We start from the raw sequence: 25,584 nt of genomic DNA on the forward strand, positions 1-25,584 counted from the left end.
GCCCAGGAGATAGTACCAGTCCGCAAACTCTTTCTCAATATGGTTCAAAAGCAATGGGCACAACCAGCCACCATGGCTAATCCCAGTAGTAATGATAAGAAACTGTATACGGTAGATGCCAGTCTGGAGGATTTACTTAAACTACCTCCAATTGACACACACCCCCCCCCCCGTGGCGGCCCTTACCTCTACGTCTGTCCTCCCCCCTGACTTAATAGAGGGTCTCAAAGCAGAGGACAAGAAAACTGAGAATGCTTGTCACAAAACTCACCAGGCGGCGGCATGGGCGATTAAAACATCCGCCTCGGCCTCATTCCTTTCCAGGGCCGCCCTGCTTTGGTTGAGGCAGTTGCTGGCAAAAATTCTGGCCAGGGACACCAAATTGAGGCAGGATATCAATAAGATCATGGCAGCCACAGAGTATACTGCTGATGCCACCCTGAGCGCGGCCAAATTTGCCTCTCGAGCCCTAGCATCCAATGTCACTACCAGGTGCCTTTTGTGGCTCAGACACTGGAACGTGGACATGCGTTCCAAGTGGAAGCTAGTCTCAGCCCCCTTTAAAGGGGACAAGCTTTTTGGGGAGGTCCTGGACCCAGTCCTAGTAGAAAATAAGGAAAAAAAGAAGGTGACGCCATCGGTCACGAAGAGGTCTGATCGGAAGGGTCCCAACTTCCTCAGGGAAGTTCAAATGAAATGGAATTAAAGGGCTACCACCTAGTCCTCTTTGTCTCTTTGACTCCCCCCTTGTAGCCAGCAGCTCCAATCGCCAGCCTCAAGAAAGTTCAAATGAAATGGAGTTAAAGGGCTACTACCTAGTCCTCTTTGTCTTCTGACTCCCCCCTTGTAGCCAGCAGCTCCTATCACCAGCCTCAGGAAAGTTCTAATGAAGTGGAGTTAAAGGGCCTCTACCTTTTTCTCTCTGACTCCCCCCTTGTAGAAAACAGCTCCAATCACCAGCCTCAAGAAGGTTCACATGAACTGGATTTAAAGGGCCCCTGCCTTGGTCTCTCTGACTCCCCCCTTGTAGCCAGTAGCTCCAATCACCAGCCCCAGGGAGGTTCGAATGAAATGGAGGTGAAGGGCTAGTTTCTAGTCCTCTTTGTGTTAGGGTTCTAAATACCATGCAGAAATAAATCATTGTCCAAGGCAAAACATCCTTAAAGGTGCAATTTATTCAGCAGGCATGTTAGTACGGCTATGGAAATTCCAACTCTGGAAGTACATTCTCTTAAGTTCAACCAGTTGAAAGTTCATGATCTCTCCCCACACCCACAAATCCATCACATGTTCCAATCCATCATCTTCCACGCTGGCATGTACACCCATCTTCTTCTGGCCAGGTGTCGAGATGCAAAGACAAAAGATGACCTTGGCTTCTACAAAAGAATGTCAACAATCCATTCTACAATCCTACTCCTTTCTATTCCCCCCTCCCAACTACTACACTATTGAAACAGCATAGAAAATTATAAGAAGGTGTGGCAGGCCAAAGATCCTAAAAAGAACATAACTACAGGCCTGACAGGCGGCCTCTCCTCAAAAGAAAAACGTTTCCTGCAAAGAGAATAACATAAAAGTTAACATAACAAAATTAACCACCTTTTCTCCACCCAGGGGAACCCCTTGACTTCTTGGGAAACTTCCCATTGACTTGCTTTACTAACTTCTCCACTTTTAGGTTCCCACTGTTCACCCAATTAGCTTCAGACCAAGGGTAACCCTTCCAATGCACTAAGTACTGTAAGCAACCCCTATTCAGCCTGAAATCTACAATTTTTTCCACCTCAGATTGTGTTTCCCCTTCTATCACTACAGGAGGAGATTGAGCTTGGGTGGATGCTCTTCTGTTAGACCCAATTACTGGTTTCAACAAGCTACAATGAAATTCTGGGTCAATTTCCCCTAGACTTCTGGGTAGACTGAGTTGAACTGTAACTGGGTTAACTATCTTCACTATTGGAAATGGACCTAGAAATTTTGGACCCAATTCCTTGCTAAGCATTTCTAATCTTATGTATTTGGTAGATAAAATAACATTGTCCCCCACACGGTAGGGGTTTTGGAGCGAGCGATGTTGATCATCTTGCTTCTGGTAGGCTTCGGCCGCAACTGCTAGAGCCTTCTTCGTATTCTCCCATCCTTTCTTTAGCATGTCCATCCATTCACTCAAAGACATGAAAGAAGGAGGTTCTCTAGGCAACTCAGGCATGGCAACAACTTCCATGCCACTGGTAATCTGGAAACCCGCTAATCCTCTGCTGCTGTGGACCGCATCGTTGTACGCCACTTCGGCGAAGGGTAGCAAGTCCGACCAGTTGTCGTGCTGATAGTCCACAAAACACCTGATGTATTGTTCCACCACCGCATTGGCTCCCTCTGCTGCGCCGTTCATGCTGGGATGAACCTCTGAGCTCAGTTCTTGTGTGGACCCAATAGATCTCAGGACCTCTCTCCAGAACTTGGCTGTGAACTGGACTCTGCGGTCTGAAATGATCCTCTTGGGTACTCCATGCAGGCGATAAATGTGTTTCACAAACATTTTCGCTAATTCGTTTGCGGATGGCAATCCTGAGCAAGCAATGAAGTGTGCCTGCTTAGAAAACAAATCAATAACAGTCCAAATTACTTTATGCCCACTGCTGTCTGGGAGTTCCATGATGAAGTCCATTGCGACCTCTTCCCATGGCCGTTTCGGGCTCTCTGCTGCAGGTGCTGTAGGTTCTGGGCTCTTGGATCCAATCATCCACGGCTGGCCTTGTTCCTCCTCCGAGGCCTCCCCCTTGGTAGGACTCTTCGTCACCTGAAGTTGGGGGTCCTCTTCCAGAGGTCGGTTGGGCATTTCCCCCTCCGAGGCCTCCCCCTTAGTTGGACTCTTTGTCACCTTCAGTTGGGGATCCTCCTCTGGAGATTGTTTGCCCTTTTCCTCTTCCGAGGCCTCCCCCTTGGTAGGACACTTTGTCACTTTAAGTTGGAGATCCTCTTCCAGAGGCTGTTGGCCCAGATGACTTTTCTGTGCGGGCATCTGGGGCCCTCTCTTAACCACCGTGGCAATTGGTACACACGTTTGTTCTTCGGCAATTCCCTCCTCCGAGGCCTCCCCCTTGGTAGGACTCTTTGTCACCTTAAGCTGGGGATCCTCTTCCAGAGGTCGTTTGCCCAGATGACTTTTCTGTGCTGGCATCTGGGGCCCTCTCTTTATCACCATGGCGACTGGTACACACATTTGTTCTTCGGCAATTCCCTCCTCCGAGGCCTCCCCCTTGGTAGGACTCTTCGTCACCATAAGTTGGGGATCCTCTTCCAGAGGTCGTTTAGGCTTTTCCCCCTCCGAGGCCTCCCCCTTAGTTGGACTCTTTGTCACCTTAAGTTGGGGATCCTCCTCTGGAGAATGTCTGCCCTTTTCCTCTTCCGAGGCCTCCCCCTTGGTAGGACACTTCCTCACCTTAAGTTGGGGATCCTCTTCCAGAGGTTGTTGGCCCAGATGACTCTTCTGTGGTGGCATCTGGGACCCTCTCTTTACCGCCGTGGTGGTTGGTGCACACGTTTGTGGCATTGGGGCTGCAGCCAAGCACTCTGACGCTCTGTGGCCAAGTTGACAACAATGGTGGCATTTAATTGGGCCCCACGAGGAATGGAACCTAGTTACATCTCTAAACTCAGGAACCGTTTCATCACACTGCCTTGCTCTCCAACTTGCAGCTGCCCCCTTGGTAAACCCTTCTTCCATGGTGGAGATTGCTTCTCTGTAGGAAGGTGGAGTAAGAACCTTTTGGGGCATTGCAGATGCACCTTGTCCCGCTTCCCATCTTGCAGGCCTGGCTTTGGTAATCCCTTCTTCCATGTTGGTGATTGCTACTCTGTAGGAAGGTGGGGTAAGAACCACTTGGGGCCTTGCAGGCGCACATTTTCCCGCCATCCACAATGCAGGCCTCTGTTTGGTAATCCCTTCTTCCATGGAGATTTCTTCTCTGTAGGAAGGTCTGGTAAGAACCTTTTTGGGCCTTGCAGGGGAGACTGGAACCGGTGGGGAGGTCAATCCCTCGGTTGGCCACTGCCCAGCTTTCTGCCATGGTGCCATCTGCTGAGGGAGGGCAGGTGCCCACTGGCATCCCTCCCATCCATGACCTGGGGTTAAGACCCATCCCGGGGTTGCCTGCTTCACAGGTTGCAGCTCAACCAATGATGGCTGGCTAGGGGGTTTTACGTGCCAAGGACCCTCCTGCTGGCTTGGAGGAGTTATGGGCCAAGTAGGTGCCCTTTGCTGGCTTGGATGAGTTATGGGCCAAGTAGGTGCCCTCTGCTGGCTTGGAGCATTTCCCCATGCTGATGGCAAAGGAGTTGGTAAGTAGCATCTCTTCCATCCAAGTCCTGGGAGGAAAGCCCAATTTACTGCCCAATTTGCTTCATTTACTGGTTGCAGCCCCATTTGTGGTGGCTTGCAAGTGACAGATGCTGGAAAAATCCCTTCTTCCTGCCTTCTTTGAAATTCCCATTTTGAAAGGGAATCTTTCTCCCAGCTAGTTGCAGGGTGATAAGCCATTTCATTTATTGCCGTCTGGAAGGAGCCCAAACCTCTGTTCTAGGTTTTTTTTTTTTTCCAAGCCTTGCTTCCAAGCTGGGGGGAAGGAGGGGGAGCATGCACTCACATTTTTCTGAAGAAGTACGTCTGCGACCTTCCTTCGTCTTGTCGTGTCTCCTCCTGCATTCCTCCTGATGCAATTAAACTGGAAGCAGCATTCCATTGCCTTTGAAGTTCCGCACTCAGCTTCTTATCACCAAAAGCTTCTCATTTATTCTTCGCTGATATTTACGCTGTCCCGGTCAGCATTGGGAATGCCGAGACCCCCTCACCAGATCTTCCATCACCAGCCCTTCCCCCTTGAGAGGGGGAGGGTGCTAGTGAATTATTTTGAAGTAGAGAGTTGGAATAATGTTAGGGTTCTAAATACCATGCAGAAATAAATCATTGTCCAAGGCAAAACATCCTTAAAGGTGCAATTTATTCCGCAGGCATGTTAGCACGGCTATGGAAAATTCCAACTCTGAATTACATCCTGTAAGTTCACCCAGTTGAAAGTTCATGATCTCTCCCCACACCCACAAATCCATCACATGTTCCAATCATCATCTTCCACGCTGGCATGTACACCCATCTTCTTCCGGCTAGGTGTCGATGTGCGGAGACAAAAGATGACCTTGGCTTCTACAAAAGAATGTCAACAATCCATTCTACAATCCTACTCCTTTCTATTCCCCCCTCCCAACTACTACACTATTGAAACAGCATAGAAAATTATAAGAAAGTGTGGCAGGCCAAAGATCCTAAAAAGAACATAACTACAGGCCTGACACTGCCCTTGGGCGCGGGGACTGCTGTACGCCTTCCCGTTGTTACCTCTTTTTCCCAGAGTCATCCGGAAGATCCTGTCGGAGGCAGCGGAGGTACTACTGGTGGCACCGTTCTGCCCCAGGAGAACCTGGTTTGCAGACTTGGTGAGTCTCTCTGTCGAACCCCCTTGGCGGATTCCACCACAGGAAATCTCCCTCAGCCAGGGGGCCCTTCAACACCCGGAGCCCCAGTGGCTACAACTAGCCATCTGGCACTTGAGAGGGATCTCCTGAGCAGAGGCAGCCTCTCGGCCAAGGTGATCAGTACCATCCAAGCTTCCAGACGTCCATCCATGACCCGGATCTACGATGCTACCTGGAGAGCCTTCGCCAGCTGGTGCACTGCTCGTGGGACTTCCGCTTCCTCAGTCTCGATTCCTGTTATTCTGGACTTCCTACAAGACGGCCTTGACAAGGGTCTGGTGCCCAACACCCTAAGGCGTCAGGTGGCCGCAATTTCCACCATTCTGGCTCCAGACGAGCACTCCTCGCTCGGGCGGCATCCTACCATCCGCAGTTTTCTCAGAGGCGCAACTAACCTGAGACCCCCAGTGGTTCACAGATATTCATCTTGGGACCTCAACGTGGTTCTGCGTGCCCTCATCGGACCCCCGTTTGAACCACTCCGGACAGCCAGCATTAAACATTTGACATTTAAGACCGCCTTTTTGGTTGCCATTACCTCGGCACGGCGTATTTCGGAGCTGGCTGCCCTATCCGTCAGAGAGGACTTGTGCTTGGATTCAACAGGACAGGGTAGTCCTCAGACTGGAAGCATTGTTCATCTCCAAGATTAACTCCTGATTCCATCCTGCCCAAGAGATAGTTCTCCCGGACTTTTGTCCGCGCCCTAGACATCTGAGGGAGAAACGTTGGCATATGCTAGATGTTCGCAGGATGCTCCTCAAGTATGTCAAGCGCACAGCTGGCTTTCGACGTTCTGAATCGCTCTTCGTTTCTTTCCAACTGGCTTCCCAGGGCAGGAAAATGTCCTCATCTACGATCGGTGGGTGGCTTAGGGCCTGCATCGCCCTCGCTCATGTCCTACAGTCCAAACCGGTGCCTAGCCACATAACGGCACATTCGACTAGGAGTGCTGCCACCATGGCAGCCTGGGTGACCCGGGCACCGATTGAGGAGATTTGCAGGGCGGCCACCTGGACTTGGTTATCTCAGTTTGTCTGGAATTATAAGTTGGACAAGTTTGCGTCAGCGGAAGGGGCCTTCGGAAGGTGAGTTCTTCAGGGCATTCACACCAGCGGAGAGACCCTGAATGTAGCTGCTTCCCACCCTAGTGACATTTAGCTTGGGTATGTCCCTTGCTTGGACTCTCCTTCGCAGCGCCCTGGAAAATGACCATTGACTTACCTGAAGGGTCGTTTTCAGGGCGCTGCGAAGGAGAGTCCACCCCACCCTGGGGTCTAGTTCCGCTGGTCTCAGTTCAGAAGATTACGGTTCCAGTTGGATTGTTTGTTTTGTTGGATTTGTATCGGAACCATTGTTGGACTTCTCAGCGCGCAACAGTTCCACGTCTTCATTGAAAAAATCTGAAGATAATCAGCACCAGAGGCGTGGTTTAAATTTTCAATTCAGTTCTGGGCAGATTGGCTGTATTTAACCCTTGCTTGGACTCTCCTTTGCAGCGCCCTGAAAACGACCCTTCAGGTAAGTCAATGGTCATTTATTTTTATTTTCTGAAATATGATACAGGAGTGTTAAATATTTATGGCTTCTTCCAAATACTTGAAATAGTTTATAGAGTTGAATTTATTATGCATTGAGTTTCTTTTTAACATTTCAAATACGTGAATAGTAAAATAATTTTTTCCCTGTATTTTTTTCCACAGACAGTCTTGGACTCTGAAGAAAAAGTACTGGTAATGTATTACAGAAACTGGGATGAATACAGTAAAGGGGCAGAGTATATGGATTGCTTATATAGGTAAATGCATTTTGAACTTATTCTGGAATTTGGAAATGTGATTAATCTTAACTGTTTTAGTGTTTTGCTCCGGTGAGTACATTTACAGTTTTGACACTTGCTGTGAACTTGCTTACCAAATTTTCATTGGAAGAGCCTTGTAAAGGTACAAATTGAGAGTTGTTTGGCACATGGCTAGTGACACAATATCCAAAAGGCAATTTGTTGTATTCAGGCAACATATCCCCCACTTCTACTACTGTATTAGAAAAATAAATTAGGACTGTAAATCTGTGCTGGAAGTTTTTTGTTTCGCCAAATCTGGTGTCTGTGTTGGAAGGTGGAAAATGGGACAGGAATTTTTCATACACATATGCACAGTTCTCAAAAATGACAGTGATGTTTGTTACAGTGCTTTTAGAAGAATAATTAGTGCTTGTTTCTAATATATACCATGACCTTAGTTCAGTATTTCTCAATCTTGGCAACTTTTGAGATGTATGGACTTCAGCTCCTAGAATTCTGGGACTTGAAGTCCACACATCTTAAAGTTGACGAAGTCGAGAAACACTGCCTTGACTTAACAAACTATACTTTTCAATAGAAGAGGATACATGTAGCTCCACAAATTATATGTTTTCTCAATATTTTTGTCTCTTCCTCCCTCCCTTATTCACAGAATTATTTCTTATCACAGGTTTGATATGCTCACTCCAGTCAACGGCTTCACTTTCATTTCTCAGGCTTGTTTTTAGTCTAGAGAGGAAATCAGAGGAAAAAATACTGCTTTTCTAAACTGTTTCGAATGCCAGCATCTTTGTCATGCCATCATATCAGAGTTACCTTGTGCATCCTTATCAAACTGATATCTACTCTGTCCTTTCTAAATGCTGCAGTCTTTTCTACCAGCTAGTCCAATCCACAGATCTTTCTTTCAGATCCTGCTGGATCCTCAGCTTCAGATTTCTTCTCTTGCTATGCCTAGATTCATACAGTACACATGCAACACCAGCAATGTTTGACAACTGCCAACAGTGTCTTCCACTGCCTAACACTTCTGCCATTTTATTTTTCATCAAAATGTGGATGTGTCTGCTCTTGGGTGTCTTAAATAGGCAGGAAACTTCTAGGTTGCTACATGACAGTCTTTACTTGGGTCATTCCATGTCACGTGGTCTGATTTCAGAGAAGTGCCCAGCTCGACCATCACAGATTTTGCTGAAATTTGGTGTGAACATGCACACACATCCCCAATGAACATTGGATAAGTGTTACGTTTGCCAATGCAATGCTTGCGGAGATATAGTCATTTCTTTGACCCCATACCACAGCCTTCGACAGTATGACTCTGAGATTTCAGCAACTTTGAGACATAATGTCTGTGGCAATATTTTGTTGAGAGAAACAAAACTTGGACATCTTGTACAACTTGTGCTGTATTAAACAAAATAATAAAAACATTCTCATGAGCGATCGCCATCTAGATAATTTGGAGCAAAGTTGGCCAAAAATGACCAGCGTGAAAAAAAACATGCCAATTAGCAACACAATAGCTGGCACAACAGATCATCACAAGTTTGTGCCAGTTGATTCAAATTTGATTTCTGTCAGCAAAATTCCAAATGACATTATTAATTTTGTGGCCAAAATGTCCAATACCATCGATTGGAATTTAAAATTAGCTGACATATTTCCCGGTTGTTATGTTGCTTGCATTTATGACAAAACATTTATGCATCTGCGAGGCCCTGCTCATTCATTTTATTGGCCTGAAAGGCAGGATGTTAGTTGGGTTCCAGAACCACATTTTATTTGCGTGCTTCCAGCGCCTTCATTTACATTGTCAGGTCGACAGTATCAATTCCCAGAAGTGACGCTAAAGAACGTGGCGTGTAAATTCAATAATAAATAAGCGATTGTTGGAATTTAGCAGTTCATATGAATGGTACAGACTTTGGCTTGGGAACCATATAAGATACCCACTTTAGGCTTGGGAATGTAGGATAAGCTGCCCAATCAGCAGCTTGGGAACCGGACAGATACCCACACAAGGCTTTGTAACCTCAAGGAATAACCAAACTACAGACTTGGGATCCTGAACCAAAAATATCAGGCGTGCCCCCTATGGCGATGCGGTTGCTGGGTCAAGTGCATGGACTGGTAGTGACAATGTCACCATGGACATTTTTTTTTTTGTAAAAGCAGGCTGAAAATACCCTATTTTTGGCGTTTTTACAAAAAACGTCAAATTTACACTCAATTTGTGAACTATTGGAAAGCAGTAGGAGAATGAAATTTTATGTTTGGAAACCTTGTATTGCTAAGCCAAACTTTACCCTTTTTTCATGCCACAGTCTTTTTTGGCCAACTTTGCTCCAAATTATCATGAGAATGTTTTTATTATTTTGTTTAATAGAGCACAACAAGTTGTACAAGATGGCCAAGGTTTGTTTCTCTCAACAAAATATTGCTGGAGATATTATGTCTCATAGTTGCTGAAATCTCAGATTCATACTGTCGAAGGCTTCGGTATGGGGTCAAACAAATGACTATATCTCCAGAAGAATTGCATCGGCAAATGTAACACTTATCCAATGTTAATTGGGGATGTGTGTGCATGTTCACACCAAATTTCATCAAAATCTGTGATGGTCGAGCTGGGAGCCCCGGACCACTTGACATGGAATGACCCACATGACAGTTTGCCTTAAAACATTTTTAAACTTGAGAAAATTTTACATCATCACATGTCCATCAGGGCAGTTCCCCTGCTACACAGTGTTCAGTATGGAGGTCAGTTTATCTGTGGAAAACCTTAATTGGGAATTGGGCCACAGTAATTGGACTGAAAGCCCAAGGTTGTCAGATATTGTAAGCTTGTATAGTGTTATTTTGCTCTGTCTGCCAACTGATTTCTCCAGTAACTTGGCCAAAACTGGGCACCAGCCAACCTTGGGATGTGTTAAAAATTCATTAACATACATACATATGTATTCCTTGTGTCTAAAAATGTAAAAAAAATGCTGTCCGATTCCTGACTTCTTTTCTTCCATAGAACTGTTTTAGAAAATATCTGATAAGAAATGTGTTGGGTTTTTTCACAGATACCTCAATACGCAGTTTATTAAAAAGAACAAATTGACTGAAGCTGATCTTCAATATGGTTATGGGGGTGTGGATATGAGTGAGCCATTGATGGAGATTGGAGAGGTGGGTAGTATGGAATAGAACTTTAGAGAGTTAACTATAAAGGACATACTTTGTGACTGTCTAATTGTCCATTAAGATGATTTCTGTCTTTTCAAAATCATGTCTATTTTGATGGATCAGTAAAACAAAGCTTTTATTATTTTCCTGAATGTTCACCAGGAAACACTTGCAACTATTATTTGCTTTTAACTACCGTATTTTTCGGAGTATAAGACGGACCGGAGTATAAGACGCACCAAGGTTTTGTAGAGGCAATTTTTTTTGAAAAGTAGGTAGGTAGATAGAGGGATAGAGAGGGAGAGAAAGATAGAGAAATACAGTAGGTAGGTAGGGAGAGAGAGAGAGTAGTTAGGTAGGTAGGTAGATAAAGGGATACAGAGAGAGAAATAGAGAGAGATAGAGAGAGAGAGTGTGTAGGTAGGTAGGTAGAGGGATAGAAAGAGAGAAATGGAAAGAGAGAGAGAGAGAGAAATACAGTAAATAGGTAGGGAGCGAGAGAGAGAGTGTAGGTAGGTAGGTAAGTAGAGGGATAGAGAGAAATAGAGAGAGAGAGAGAAATACAGTAGATAGGTAGGGAGAGAGATAGAGACAGTGTGTAGGTAGGTAGGTAGGTAGAGGGATAGAGAGAGAGAAATAGAGATAGAGATAAATACAGTAGATAGGAAGGTGTTTCTGCTGGCACAGCACTTGATCAATGCAATTCTCATCAATCAGTTAAAGAGCTTTCCAAAAGGGAAAAAAAAGTTTTTGCACTCTGCAAACCTCCCAAAAATGTTTATTTTTCAAAAAAAGGCATGAATAGCCGGGGGGGGGGGGGCTTGCAGAGTGCTCCTGGGGGGGTGGGCCCCCCAAAAATGAGCAAAAAACGGCCCATTTTTCGTGAAAACGGCCCGTTTTTTGTAAAAAAAAAATGCATGCATAGCCTTATGGAGGCATATAGAGTGCTGCTGGGGGCTGGGGGGGGGCAAAAAACGGGCTGTTTTCCGCTCATTTCTGCCCTCCCCAGCCCCCAGGAGCTCTCTGAAAGCCTCCATAAGGCTATGCATGGCCATTTTGGTGAAGGGGCGGGGCTTCAGGAGGCAAAAAATGCTGCATTCGATGTATAAGACGCACCCAGATTTTCAGCCTCTTTTTCGAGGAAAAAAGGTGGGTCTTATACTCCGAAAAATATGGTAGCTTCCGATTTACCTATTCAGAGGAATTGAAATTGCTGTAGCTAGATAGGAGGGGTGAACCCTAAAGGAGCAGATATGGGCTGCAAGGTTCTGATGACAGAAATGCCAAATATAATCAATGGTTGGAATGTATTCAATGCTTATTTGTTTAAGGTAGCCTCTTTAATTGGAAGTACATAAGAATAGAGCTAGTGGAGACCTTTTCAGAACATGGTGTAAAGTTAATACTTTAGAGCAGAGGTGTCAAACTCAAGGCCCAGGGGCCAGATTCGGCCTGCAGAGCTGCCCTGGAAATAGCAAACGACTGGCCAGAGGTGCCTCTGCCGTTGAAAACTGGCAGAGGACTGCAGGCCGTTGTGGCTGAAAATGGAGCCCAGGAGCCTGTTTTTGCTGACAGAGTGCTCAGATCACCACAGACACCCCCCCCCCCGCCCGACACGAGTGATGTCAAGCTGGCCACGCCCACCCTGGCCCCCTGAGGTCAAACACAACCCTGATGCGGCGCTCAATTAAATCGAGTTTGACACCCTTGCTTTAGAGCATTGATTCTCAACTGTAGCAACTTAAAGATGTGTGGACTTCAACTTCAATGCTGGCTCGGGAATTCTGGTAGTTGAAGTCCACACATCTTAGTGGCCAAGGTTGAGAAAAACTGCTTTAGAGATACTGTAGGTGTACTTAAGCCTATCCTATATTTTTGCTTATTTTCGTCAAGAAAACAGTAAGGTCTGTTTACCTATCTATATCACATTTCTACCAGCAAATTCTGAATGCTTATTTGTTCTTGGTTTTTTTCTATGAAATAAAAGTCAAGTGGAATTAGTTTAAGATAGAGTCAGTAATAATTCAAGAATAAAAAGTAATAGATAGGATTCCATTGCAATCAATGAAATTTAAGTCAAGACTAAGTTACACTGATTTCCGAGGGCCCACAATCAGCCAAAGATGTAGTACTTGTCAATATGTGTTTATAGTGAGAGGTGTGTCAAAGTTATGTACAACACATAGACTATATAAGGGGTCTAAACCTAGCCTTCAAAAATGGAGAAGGAATAATCAGATGGTTAAGGGGAGATTTTCTGAAAAGATTATCAATCTTGAAAAAGAGGAAAGTATGAGAAAAAAACATCAAAAATTACTCTCCCTTGATTTTGTTTGGTATAAGATCGGGCAGAGAGGACTCTAATAGGCTTTCAAGATTTGGTTAGTCTGCGACAATAAAAACGTTCCTGAGTCCCTGCCGTGCCTGTTTATTGATCTTGCATAGCTAAAAGGGCTGATACACAGACAGATATGAGAAATAGCAGTTCACCAAATAAGAAACCTTTTAATTGCTCCTGTTTAAGATTTTTAATAAGTGTTTAATTTTGTTTTTAATTCTTTTGTTGAAAGTAAAAATGAACCAAGGGCTGCTTAATTATTTTTTCTACAATGTTAATAGTCCTTTCATTAAACTCTTAAATCATGTATGTTAAATAAAATCTTCTCATGCAGCCCTAAATTAATTTCCATTTGGGGGCACTCCAAAAGTTACATTTTAAGTGTATTTAAAACTTACATGTACACCTGCTTCCTCCACAGAAGTGTGAATGGGAGCAAAATTGTCTTTCAAAACCATGTATAGTACATTTACTTTTATCAAGGAATTGGAACTGCTGGTGGTTATATATAATATTTTTGCTCTATAATATATATTTATATAACTTACTGTTTGGAATGGTTAATAAAGTACTAGAATTCAGTATTTGCAAAACTGTACTTAATTTGTTTAGGCATTGAATTTTTGTCATGTCTGTTTTTCCAAGGGCAGAGAAATAATTATTCAGTTCAAAAGTGCTACTTATTCCTGGATATTAGATGCAATTTGGGACTGCCCTGGAATTGGCATAATTTCTTTTCACAGTAATTTGCTGAAAAAAGAAAAACTAGTGGGGTAGATAAAAATACGAGGAAACATTCCTCCATCACATTTTTTGAAATGACAGGAAGTTTTACATTTGGTAGAAATTCAGCTGCTGGAGATCTCCTTCATAAGAGGAGGAATTGTTATGCTTATTGGCTATTTAGTACCCTTTCAGTTTATTCCTCTGTTTTGGAGCCTTTAGGACTGAGCATCTTTTTTAACATAAGAATGAATGAAATGACAGTTCTGTTATTGACTTGTTTTCTATTGTACCATGACAGCTAGCACTTGATATGTGGAGGAGATTAATGATTGAGCCCTTACAGGCTGTCATCATTCGAATGTTGCTCTGCGAAATTAAAAAGTGAGTGCTTTTCTTTTAAAAAAATGTGTATTACAAAGAATAGCTTGTCTAAATGCATATGTATTTACTGTACTCCTATGACCATTGTGTTAGAAGAAAGTCCTAGCTTGGAATCCAGGCCGGGTCATCTAAAGAATATGCAGGGTGAATTGCTTGGAGCAGAGGCAGAGTTCATTTTGAAAGCATAATGTGCAGTACAGCAATTGAAGGTTGCAACAACTTACAGGTTTGAGATGTTTACCTTTATAGAGAAACATTTTCTTTGCTCCTCCCAGGGATAGGACTTGCCCTCTAGGAATTATTGCAAACTGCAATTAGCTGGATGGCCAAAAAGGGGCACTTGGTAGTTAAGGCACCCTGTTGAGCTTGTGCGGTTTTCCACTTACTGTATTTACATTATTAACTGACTTAACATTGCTGCTGGAGGTGGCAATCACAGAGGAAGGGGTGTTTGTTTGTTTTTTTGGTACCTGAAAGGCATGTTTACTTGAATGGGCTGTCACCTTTGGCCAATTTCATCCCCCTTGTGTGCCTTGGTGTTGACCGTGGGTCCAGGTTTGGGGAATCTTGTATGTGTAAAGGATTTCCATATCCTGGGGGCATTTCTAATGGTTTTGATTGAGTTACCAGTGTCTACCAACTTCCTATCAGTTTCATCCAAAGTGTCAAACTTGGCAGAAAGGCTCAAGTGGTTCTTTCTTTTATGACCTGAGGTGTTCTGCGGTCAGGCATGGCCAAGATTAGTGTGTGGTCTGGCTACAAGATGTCATGGAGGCTTTTACCTTCTAACAGTACAATTCCATAAATTCTTAATAATTGTATGTACTTATTTTAAACAGAAATTGTATGTGAGATGTGAGGCTGTTGGTCTATTTCAGTTGCAATTATTACAGCGAACTTTTTACTGCAAGTTAAAAAAACAAGAAAAAACAAGAAAAAACTCAAGGAAACAATTGGTCCATTGCTGGGAGAAAGTGGCAAGAAGGTGTCAAGCAAAAGGGAGAAAGCAGAACTATTAAACTCATTTTTTGCATCTGTCTTTACACAAAGGGAAAAAACAGTCCAACCTATCATAAACAGCACAACAAAAGTCAGATTAGGAACACAAGTTGAAATAGGGGAAAAAATGGTAAGTGAGCACCTGTCTACCCTAGACGAGTTCAAATCACCAGGACCGGATGGATTACAACCCAGGGTTCTGAAGGAACTGGCAGACGAGATCGCAGAACCGCTGAACTATATCTTTCAGAGATCCTGGAGCACTGGGGAACTGCCAGAGGACTGGAAAAGAGCTGATGTGGTTCCCATCTTCAAAAAAGGGAAAAAAAATAGATCCAGAAAACAACAGACCTATCAGCCTGACCTTAATACCAGGGAAGATTCTGGAAAAGATAATCAAGCAACGAATTAGCGAACACCTAGAAGTAAACAAAGTACTAGCCAAAAGCCAACATGGGTTTGTCAAAAACAGATCATGCCAGACTAATCTTATTGCATTCTTCGACAAAGTGACAAAATTAGTGGACCAGAGGAATGCCGTCGATACAATTTACTTGGACTTCAGTAAGGCATTTGATAAAGTAGACCATAACCTACTACTAGATAAAGTAGAAGAATGTGGGTTAGACAGCATCACCACCAGATGGATTCGTAACTGGCTGATCAACCGCACTCAACGTGTAGTCCTCAATGGAACTGCATCTTCATGGAGGGAAGTATGCAGTAGAGTACCCCAAGGCTCTGTTTTGGGCCCAGTACTCTTCAACATCTTCATCAATGATTTGGATGAGGGGATAAATGGGGAACTCATCAAATTTGCAGATGATACCAAGCTTGCAGGAATAGCCAACACTCCAGAAGATAGGCTAAAGATACAGAAGGATCTTGACAAACTTGAACATTGGGCACTATCTAACAAAATGAAATTCAATGGTGAAAAGAGTAAGGTTCTACATTTAGGCAACAAAAACTAAATGCACAGGTACAGTATAGGTGGTACCTTGCTCAACAGTAGTAACTGTGAAAGGGATCTTGGAGTCCTAGTGGACAACCATTTAAATATGAGCCAGCAGTGTGCAGCAGCTGCCAAAAAAACCAACACAGTTCTAGGCTACATAAACAGAGGGATAGAATCAAGATCACGTGAAGTGTTAATACCACTTTATAATGCCTTGGTAAGGCCACACTTGGAATACTGCATTCAGTTTTTGTCGCCACGATGTAGAAAAAATGTGGAGACTCTAGAAAGAGTGCAGAGAAGATCAACAAAGATGATTAGGGGACTGGAGACTAAAACATATGAAGAACGGTTGCAGGAACTGGGTATGTCTAGTTTAATGAAAAGAAGGACTTAGGGAGACATGATAGCAGTGTTCCAATATCTCAGGGGTTGCCACAAAGAAGAGGGAGTCAAACTATTCTCCAAAGCACCTGAGGGTAGAACAAGAAGCAATGTGTGGAAACTAACCAAGGAGAGAAGCAACTTAGAACTGAGGAGAAATTTCCTGACACTTAGAACAATTAATCAGTGGAACAGCTTGCCTCCAGAAGTTGTGAAATCCCCAACACTGGAAGTCTTTAAGAAGATGTTGGATAGCCATCTGTCTGAAATGGTATAGGGTTTCCTGTCTAGGCAGGGGGTTGGACTAGAAGACCTCCGAGGTCCCTCCCAACTCTGCTATTATATTGTATTGTGTAACTGCAAGTATTTACCAGTATGCCCAAATAAAGCAAGTGTTTTCTAGTATAAAAGAAAGAAATGTATTCTCCTAGCAATTGGAAGATATTGGAGTGGTGAAATCCATTCTCACTCTGCTAGTTATTGTGAAACCTTGAGCTCCATCTTTCAGTGTTTTTCATAAGTAGCATAGAACATTTAAATCATTCCATTGCTAATATTTATTATATTTATTTATTTAAGAAAATTTATATGGCTGCCCAACAACTCAGTCTTGGTGATTCCGGGCAGCTTACAAATAGAGCTCTTGTGATATTAAAATTATTTTCTATTAGGCATTATTGAGTATTGTATAATTTTTTTCAAAAAAACCGGACTGACCCCAGATCTAGATTCCTTTCTGAAATTCTAAATATGTTACAGAACTGATCAGCAGTACAAGCTTCAGCTACTTTTGTCAGTCAGCCTTGTTCCAGGGTAAAGCTTTGATTGCCAGCAATGTAAAACATTGCATATTCTATAGCCGTGATGGCGAACCTATGGCACGCGTGCCACAAGTGGCACGCGGAGCCATTTGTCAGGGCACGCGAGGCGCTGAGTTCACCTTTTTAAAAGCTATTTTTCGCCTTCCCCAGGCTCCAGAGGCTTTATAGGAGCCTGGGGAGGGCAAAATGAGCCTCCCCCGCCCCCCCGGAGGCTTCAGGGACCGTCCCTGAAGCCTTTGGAACGCTTAAAACCACCCTCCGAGCAACCCGGAAGTGACTTCCGGGTTGCTCGGAGGGTCGTTGTAAGCGTTCCGAAGGCTTCAGGGACCGTCCGAGGCTTCCCTGATGCCTTCGGAGCGCTTAAAACGACCCTCCGAGGAACCCGGAAGTCACTTCCGGTTTGCTCGGAGGGTGGTTTTAAGCGCTCCGAAGGCTTCAGGGAAGCCTCTGGACAGTCCCTGAAGCCTCCGGAGGGCCTCCGGGGGGTCGGGGGAGGCTCTTTTCGCCCTCCCCAGGCTCCTATGAAGCCCCTGGAGCCTGGGGAGGGCAAAAAAAAAATGTAAAAATGGGGGGGGGTCGCTCGTTTTGCACGCATGAGCACTGGGGTGGTCGTGCGTTGCATTATGGGTGCGGCACGCCCACACTCAACCCCCCTGGCTCCCCCCACTTGTGGCACGTGAGCCAAAAAAGGTTCGCCATCACTGTTCTATAGTGTATTAATAAATGTATAGAAAAGTTCAGTCTAGGCCATCTGCTTCTCGATCTACTTTGATTATATACCACTGAATTCAGTGAAAATGATTCCTGGTGGTTTACAACATGCTATGTTTAACTGTATGCTGACATTAATTTGCAATATCTCTTGTGGGATATAGAATTTGCCAGTGACATGCAATAATCTTAAGTTTTATTGATTTTGTAGGATGTTGGCATGTTTAGTTATGGCCTGGGTTATATCCAATATTATTTATAAAACAATAATGGCCCCAATATCCTTAATATCACATTTCAGGCAGCTGTCGGGTTTTTTTTTTGGTAATGCCTACTTATTGAAGTATGGATGTGCATTTACTATTTTTCACTCTTGTTCTCTTCTCTCATATAAAATTGTTGTGTGTTTCTCCTTACAATAATGGTTTACAGTAGCTTGTAAAAGTGTTTATAACAGCCTTGGAATCTGGTCCTTTCTAGCTGTGAGAAACAGACTCACCAGCCACAAATTTGACAGGGTTATGAAGTGAAGCATCAAGCAGTTTATTGCATGTAAGATATGTTCGTGCAAGAGCAGGTGGCTAGCAAGTAGGCACACAGAGGAATACATAAACATAAAGTAAACTTCCGGTTTGCTCGGAGGGTGTTTTAAGTGTTCCGAAGGCTTCAGGGACCGTCCGAGGCTTCCCTGATGCCTTCGGAGCGCTTAAAACGACCCTCCGAGCAACCCGGAAGTCACTTCCGGATTGCTCGGAGGGTGGTTTTAAGCGCTCCAAAGGCTTCAGGGACCGTCCGAGGCTTCCCTGATGCCTTCGGAGCGCTTAAAACGACCCTCCAAGCAACCTGGAAGTCACTTCCGGTTTGCTTGGAGGGTGGTTTTAAGCGCTCCGAAGGCTTCAGGGAATCCTCCGGACAGTCCCTGAAACCTCCGGAGGGCATCCGGGGGGGTCGGGGGAGGCTCTTTTCGCCCTCCCCAGGCTCCTATAAAGCCCCTGGAGCCTGGGGAGGGCAAAAAAAATGTGTAAAAATGGGGGGGGGGTTTCGCGCGTTGCATTATGGGTGCGGCACGCCCGCACTCCTGCGCTCCCCCCCACTTGTGGCACGCGAGCCAAAAAAGGTTCGCCATCACTGGTATAGCCACTTGAAGACCATGAAGGGGTCCACACAAGTCTTTACCACTTTAAGAGGTGTCTATATAAAGGAGACCATGAGAGTGCATATCTCTCTTTGTGTATCTCTCTCCTTGTGTCGGGTATCCATTGCTAAGTTCTCTGTGTAGTGTTAAGAAGATTGATTGCTTGTCAGGTATTTGTTACCACATATGTTTTTGTATATGCCTTGTATATAAACCACTGTTAAATGTCTAAGTCTCTGTGTGCTGTGTTTTGCTCCTGGGTTGTCTCCTAATAGTAGTCACGTTGCAAACGCTCTGACAGTTACAATCTTCCCGGAACGCCTGTTTCCCCTCTCCATGAATTTCCCCATGCTTAATCTGTTTCCCCATGTTTTGCCCAGTTCCCCTTTTTCTAGACTACCTTTTGTCCCATTTAAAAATATTTCTTAACCTACATTTCCTGTCCCCTTACAATCCTAGCAGCATAAGCATAATGAATTGAAACAAGCAGTTAATTTCTCTACTATATACTAGACTGTGTGATTAAAACTGTCAACTAATCTGCTTGCCCACGCTGACTCGCTTACCAGAATAGCAGACCCTTCCTGTTTTTCCAGTCTTGACCTTTTTACCCTTAATGTCCCAATGTCCGACTGAACTTTTAAACCCACATCTCTCAAAAATTGCTTTCTTTGCGAAAACAGCACTATCTCCATCAATTTCTTACATAACCTCTTGTATTTGTTTTCTATTTTTTGTGGTGGGGGTGTAAATTGTTGTCATTTTTGTGTTCCAAGGCAAGGAGTAAAAGACGACTGCTAGAAGTTAATCTTTATTTAAAAAAAGCAACAGTAACTGACTAAGCCAAGATACACAATCCCCAGCTGACAGCAATTTATACAAACGCCTTCAGTCGTGGAACCAATAGGGTGATCAGGATTCTCCCGCCGGATGTATGGGCCAATGAAAAGGAAGGTCTACGCGCGCCACCTACTGGTGGACCGGCTCGGTACACAACACCCCTTTCCCCTGGTTCGCGCAGACGTAGTCCCGCAAATACCCGGGACGCTGGCGCACGCGCAGAGATCTTCGCAGGGGAGGAGTGGCTGTGGTTGAGATAGAAGGATGGCTCGGTCCGGAAGGCAGGCGGAGCTGTTCCAGAGGCCCCACCCTGGGAGGTGCACCAAAGTTACGAGATAAGTCTACAGATCTAAACGTGGTAGGGGACACGGGTTCGGAACTAGCTGCGTTGTTGTCGTTGGGCTGGCAGGCGTCGTCGCTAGGGCCTAGTCTACTCGGAGTTGATGGTCTATCCGGAGACCCATCGTCAGTTCACTGCCGCAGCTGATCTATGTGGCACCGCCACATTCGTCTGTCGCCGAGTAGGACCCTGTAAGAGCAGGGCCCCGTTATGTCCGCAATACTTCCGGGTACCCACTTCGGATCACCCGCGAAGTTCCGTGCAAAAACCCTCTCACCCACCCGAAAAGCCCTAGGAGGGGGAGAGGTAGGAAGAGGGGAAGAGGAATACAGAGGGTGTAGACACGGTCCAGGGTGGTCCGGATTTTTCTGCCCAAGAGGAGTTCAGCAGGACTTTTGCCTGTGAGGGGGCACGGGGTGGAATGCTGGGAACGCAGATAGGTAGTAATCCGGGAGGATAAAGGAAGGTTAACCATGCGGGCAAGTGATTCCTTGGCGGAACGCACAGCGCATTCAGCCAGGCCATTCCCCGCAGGGTGAAAGGGAGCGACTGGGGCATGGCGAATACCCAAAACTGCAAGGAATTGTTGGAATTCCTGGGAAGTGAACTGGGGGCCATTGTCCGAGACAATGATGTCCGGCAACCCATGGGTGTTGAACAGTGAATTAAGGATGCGGATAGTGGCCGCGGAGGTGGTAGAGGGCATAGGAAAAAGTTCCACCCACTTAGACCAGGCATCTATAACAAGGAAGAAGGAAGTGCCTGCGAGGGGGCCCATGAAATCTATATGGAGGCGGCTCCACGGAGCCCTAGGATGTTCCCACTCGCGAGCAGGGGCGGAGGGAGGGGCGGGACGGACCTGTTGGCATGGGGTGCAGCGCTGCACCCAAGCCGTAATGTCTGCATCCATGGAGGGCCACCAGACATACCCCCTACCCAGGGATTTCATCCGGACTATGCCTGGGTGCCCTTCATGGAGGCGTGCAAGCACAGACTGGCGCAAACGGTCAGGAATGACCACGCGATGGCCCCATAGGAGGCAACCCTGAAGCGTGGAGAGCTCTGTGCGGCGCCGGTAAAAGGGGAGAAAACGGGGTTCGACAGAGGAGGGAGGCCATCCCCTGCGAACATAGTTAAGGACAGCAGAAATGGTGGAATCAGAGAGAGAGGACAGGGCTATATCGGAGGCGGTAATGGGCAGATGGAGTTCGTCCAGGAAGTGGATGGACTCGATGGGAGCTGGGTCGGAAAGAAGCAGAGGAAGCGGGCAGCGGCTAAGAGCGTCCGCGTGGCCCATGTGGCAGCCAGGCTTATGAATGAGGGAGTAATTGTAAGCAGAGAGGAATTCCGCCCAGCGCGACATGCGAGGGGAGAGGATGGGAGGAGTAGGGCGATCCCCTGCAAGGATGCCCAAAAGAGGCTTGTGATCCGTAAGGAGGGAGAAAGGATGGCCGTAGAGATAGTGGTGGAAACGTTTTACCCCCGCAACGGCGGCCAGTGCCTCTTTGTCCAGCTGGCTGTAATTTTGCTCAGGCTTGGACAAAGTGCGGGAGTAAAAAGCAATAGGGGCTTCCGAGCCATCAGGGTAAGCGTGGCTCAGAACAGCCCCGACGCCGAAGGGAGAGGCGTCGCAAGCAAGGAGCAGAGGAAGGGACTGATCGTATTGTGCCAGGACAGGTGGGCGCGTGAGGGATTCCTTGACAGCCGCGAGCGCCTGCGCTTCGTGGCTAGTCCATGTCCAGGCGGCAGAGCTGTCTAAAAGCCTATGGAGAGGCTCTGTGAGGGAAGCTTTATGAGGAATGAAAGAGGAATAGAAGTTGAGGAGGCCAAGAAAGGCCTGCAACTCAACCTTGTTAGAGGGAGTGGGGGCGGAGAGAATGGTGTCTATTTTGGAGGGGGAGGGATGGACGCCATGCCGGTCAATGAGGAAACCTAAGAATTCAACAGAGGGAACGCCAAGCTGGCATTTGGAGGGTTTAAGGCGGAGGCCAGCTTTACGGAAATGCTGTAGGACGGAGCAAAGAACTTTGGCGAGTCCTGATCGATCCTGAGCAGCGATCAGGACATCGTCGAAGTAGGGAGTGATGCCAGGGATCCCATGGAGCAACCGCTCCATGAGACTTTGAAATATGCCAGGAGCAACACTAATGCCAAACTGGAGCCTTTTGCATTTAAAGGCGCCGCGGTGGGTCACGATTGTTTGCGCAAGCGCCGTGGCGTCGTCAACAGGGAGCTGCTGATATGCTTGCGCAAGGTCCAATTTAGCAAAAATCTTGCCCTGGCCAATTGTGTGTAGGACGTGTTGCACAACTGGAACAGGATAGGGATGGGCTTGAAGGGCCTTATTGACCGTTGACTTAAAGTCCGCACAGATCCTCACGGATCCATCGGACTTCAAGGGGACTACTATAGGAGTCTCCCACGAAGAAAAGTCCACAGGTTGAAGCACCCCCTGGGCCAGAAGCTTATCAATTTCAGCGTCTACCTTTGCCCTTAAGGCAAAAGGCAGACGTCGGGCTTTGAGACGGATAGGAGCAACAGTAGGATCAAGGTTGAGGGAAATAGGAGAGCCCGTATAGCAGCCCAGAGAAGAAGAGAAAACATCAGAAAATTCAGAAAGAAGGGAAGAAAGGTCATCCCCAAGGGAAGAAGAACACCGGGTAGAGTGGATCCCTGAAACAAATAGACCGAGAGCACGGAACCAGTCCATCCCTAGTAGAGAAGCTAGGTTTTTTTTTACAATTAGTAGTGGCAGACGCCCATTGAAAGAACCGTAGGTAACAGTAGGCGTCGCGCAACCCAGCAGCGGAATTGGGTTGCCCTGGTAGTCTCGAAGACGGCAGCAGGCAGGAGTTAGGTCATGTGTTCGGAAGTTAGGCAGAAGAGAAGAGAAGGTGCTCCAGGACATGATAGAACGAGCAGATCCAGTGTCCAGCTCCATGGAGCATGGGCTGCCTTCGATCTGAAGCGAGAGATGGATCTTACCACGTTCTCCCTGGGAGGAGGAGGAAGCATCGACGACCCATTCCGGACAAGAGTTGTCGATGTTACCTAGGGAGAGAAAATTTTGGCGCCTGGCAGGGAGAGACGGCGGGGCTGGCCGGTAGATAGAAGGCACCGTAGCAGGATGGGAACCAGGAATGGTAGAGCGGCAAACATTTGCTAAATGGCCCCGTTTACCGCACTTTCGGCACACAGCAGTGCGGAAACGGCAGGCTGAACGCAAATGGCGGCCGCCACAGCTGAGGCAATTCCGTGTATCTTTATGGCTCAAAGATTGCAGGCGGTCAATCGCCAAATCTAAGTCAGTTTGAAAAGAGTTAGAGGCAACAAGCTGGTTGGTGGCTGAAGAAATAGCTGGAGGAAAACGCCTCTGGTCAGGAGTAGATTGACCTGCCATTTCGTAAGCGCGAGCCTCATCGACAGCATTCTTCAACGTGAGGTCCGAGCGGGAGAGAATGCGCCGGTGGAGATTAACATCCTTTAAACCATAGATGAATTGCTCGAGGAGCGCTTCGTCTAGGTCGGCGAATTCACAAGTAATAGCGGCAGCTCTAAGCGCGGCTACGTACTGACTTATAGATTGTCCATCTCGTTGAACGCAGTGGTGGAAATCTTGGCGCCTGGCAAAACGTGAGGGCGCTGGCTCATAGTGCGTTTTAAGTTTTGCCATGAGGAGCTCCCATGGCATGGTATGAACAGGGGTGAGGGCAGATAGTGCCCTTGCCGTGGCAAACATTTCTGGGCCACAGTAATTCAAGAAAATACCCCTCTTACGTTCAAGCGAGAGATTCAGCAGGTCATGGGCTTGAAGAAAACATTCAAACCGTTCCATGAACGCCTCCCAGGATTCTGCCTCAATGCGGAATGAAGCGAAGACAGCTGTATTAGCCATAGTTCTTGTGGTGTGAGGTTCAGGTTCGCTCACCTTCGTCGCCAGTTTTGTGTTCCAAGGCAAGGAGTAAAAGACGGCTGCTAGAAGTTAATCTTTATTTTAAAAAAGGAACAGTAACTGATTAAGCCAAGATACACAATCCCCGGCTGACAACAATTTATACAAACGCCTTCAGTCGGGGAACCAATAGGGTGATCAGGATTCTCCCGCCGGATGTATGGGCCAATGAAAAGGAAGGTCTACGCGCGCCACCTACTGGTGGACCGGCTCGGTACACAACAGTCATATTCAGTGGCTTGTTGGTTTTGATCTATCTTTTGATCTATCTTGCTAAATATATGTTATCACTGGGAATGGAAAAATTACATTTAAAGATTATAGTAGAAAACAGCAACTGGGACTGTGCTTCGTGCTCTTCCACTCACAACATCCAAGAAAAGAAATCTATTATGTAATCTGCTTTGAGTATACTGAACACATCATTTTAGCTTTATTTTGATAGCAAAGAAAAAATATAGATGTAAAGGAGACTCTTAAACACAGTTACTTCTTAATCTCCAAAGATGTTGATTGGTGGAAAACTTCAGACTTGCAGCGAGTTCAGAACTTAATGCTATCAGTTGTCAGAATTAAGATCAATGACATGGCAACTTGGGTGAGTTTGAACTATGATTTCCTTTTTAAAAAGTATTTTATTGAAGTTTATTATAACATGAAATGCAATGGAAAATAAAAATTAAGGAAAAGGGGGGAAGTGCAAGATTTATGGAAAAGAAAAAGAAAAAACAAAGCATTGATTTCTGACCCTTTCCAATACAGTAAAATGCTAATACAGTTATAAGTTCAACTTTTTACATTGCCTATATTTATTACAAGCCAATTCTATAACTTAGTTATTAAATCTTCAAACTAAAATTCTAAATCTCATTTTTTTCTATATCAAGCATAAAAACCACAAGCAATATCCCAATAGAAACAGGACCAAATAAAATCTCTGGGTCATTCCATGTCAAGTGGTCTGATTTCAGAAAGGTGCCCAGCTCGACCATCATGGATTTTAATGAAATTTGGTGTGAACATGCACACACGTCCCCAATGAACATTGATAAAGTGTTACATTTGCCGATGCAATACTTGCAGAGATATAGTCCTTTCTTTGACCCCATACCGCAGCCTTCTACAGTATGACTCTGAGGGTTCAGCAACTTTGAGACATAATATCTCCGGCAATACTTTGTTGAGAGAAACAAACCTTGGCCATCTTGTACAACTTGTTGTGCTCTATTAAACAAAATAATAAAACATTCTCATGAGCGATCGCCATCTAGATAATTTGGGGCAAAGTTGGCCGAAAACATTGCTGCTCGAAAAAAAGGTTAAAGTTTGGCTTTTTATATCTCTGGAAGGAAAGATATGATTAACATGATACTTTGAGCATAATAATTTAGCAACACAAGGTTTTGGAATATAAAATTTCATTCTCCTACTGCTTTCTAATAGTTCACAAATTGAGTGTAAAGTTAACGGCTTTTGTAAA

The 25,584-nt window shown here is 45.5% G+C and overlaps 1 protein-coding gene across 3 annotated transcripts in view; it reads left to right on the forward strand.

The window, feature by feature from the left end:
• LOC309400756 (cullin-2-like) overlaps positions 1-25,584 on the forward strand; it is a 218,765-nt gene that overhangs the window by 39,983 nt on the left and 153,198 nt on the right. For all 3 annotated transcript variants that reach the window (XM_081969394.1, XM_081969395.1, XM_081969393.1), the window contains exons 4-6: positions 7,239-7,333; positions 10,417-10,522; positions 13,882-13,964. In XM_081969394.1, the coding sequence (XP_081825520.1) occupies positions 7,239-7,333; positions 10,417-10,522; positions 13,882-13,964 (284 nt within the window). The remainder of the gene's footprint in view (positions 1-7,238; positions 7,334-10,416; positions 10,523-13,881; positions 13,965-25,584) is intronic.

The sequence above is a fragment of the Natrix helvetica genome (assembly GCF_964273705.1).
Source record: "Natrix helvetica genome assembly, chromosome: W".
Lineage (NCBI taxonomy): Eukaryota > Metazoa > Chordata > Lepidosauria > Squamata > Natricidae > Natrix > Natrix helvetica.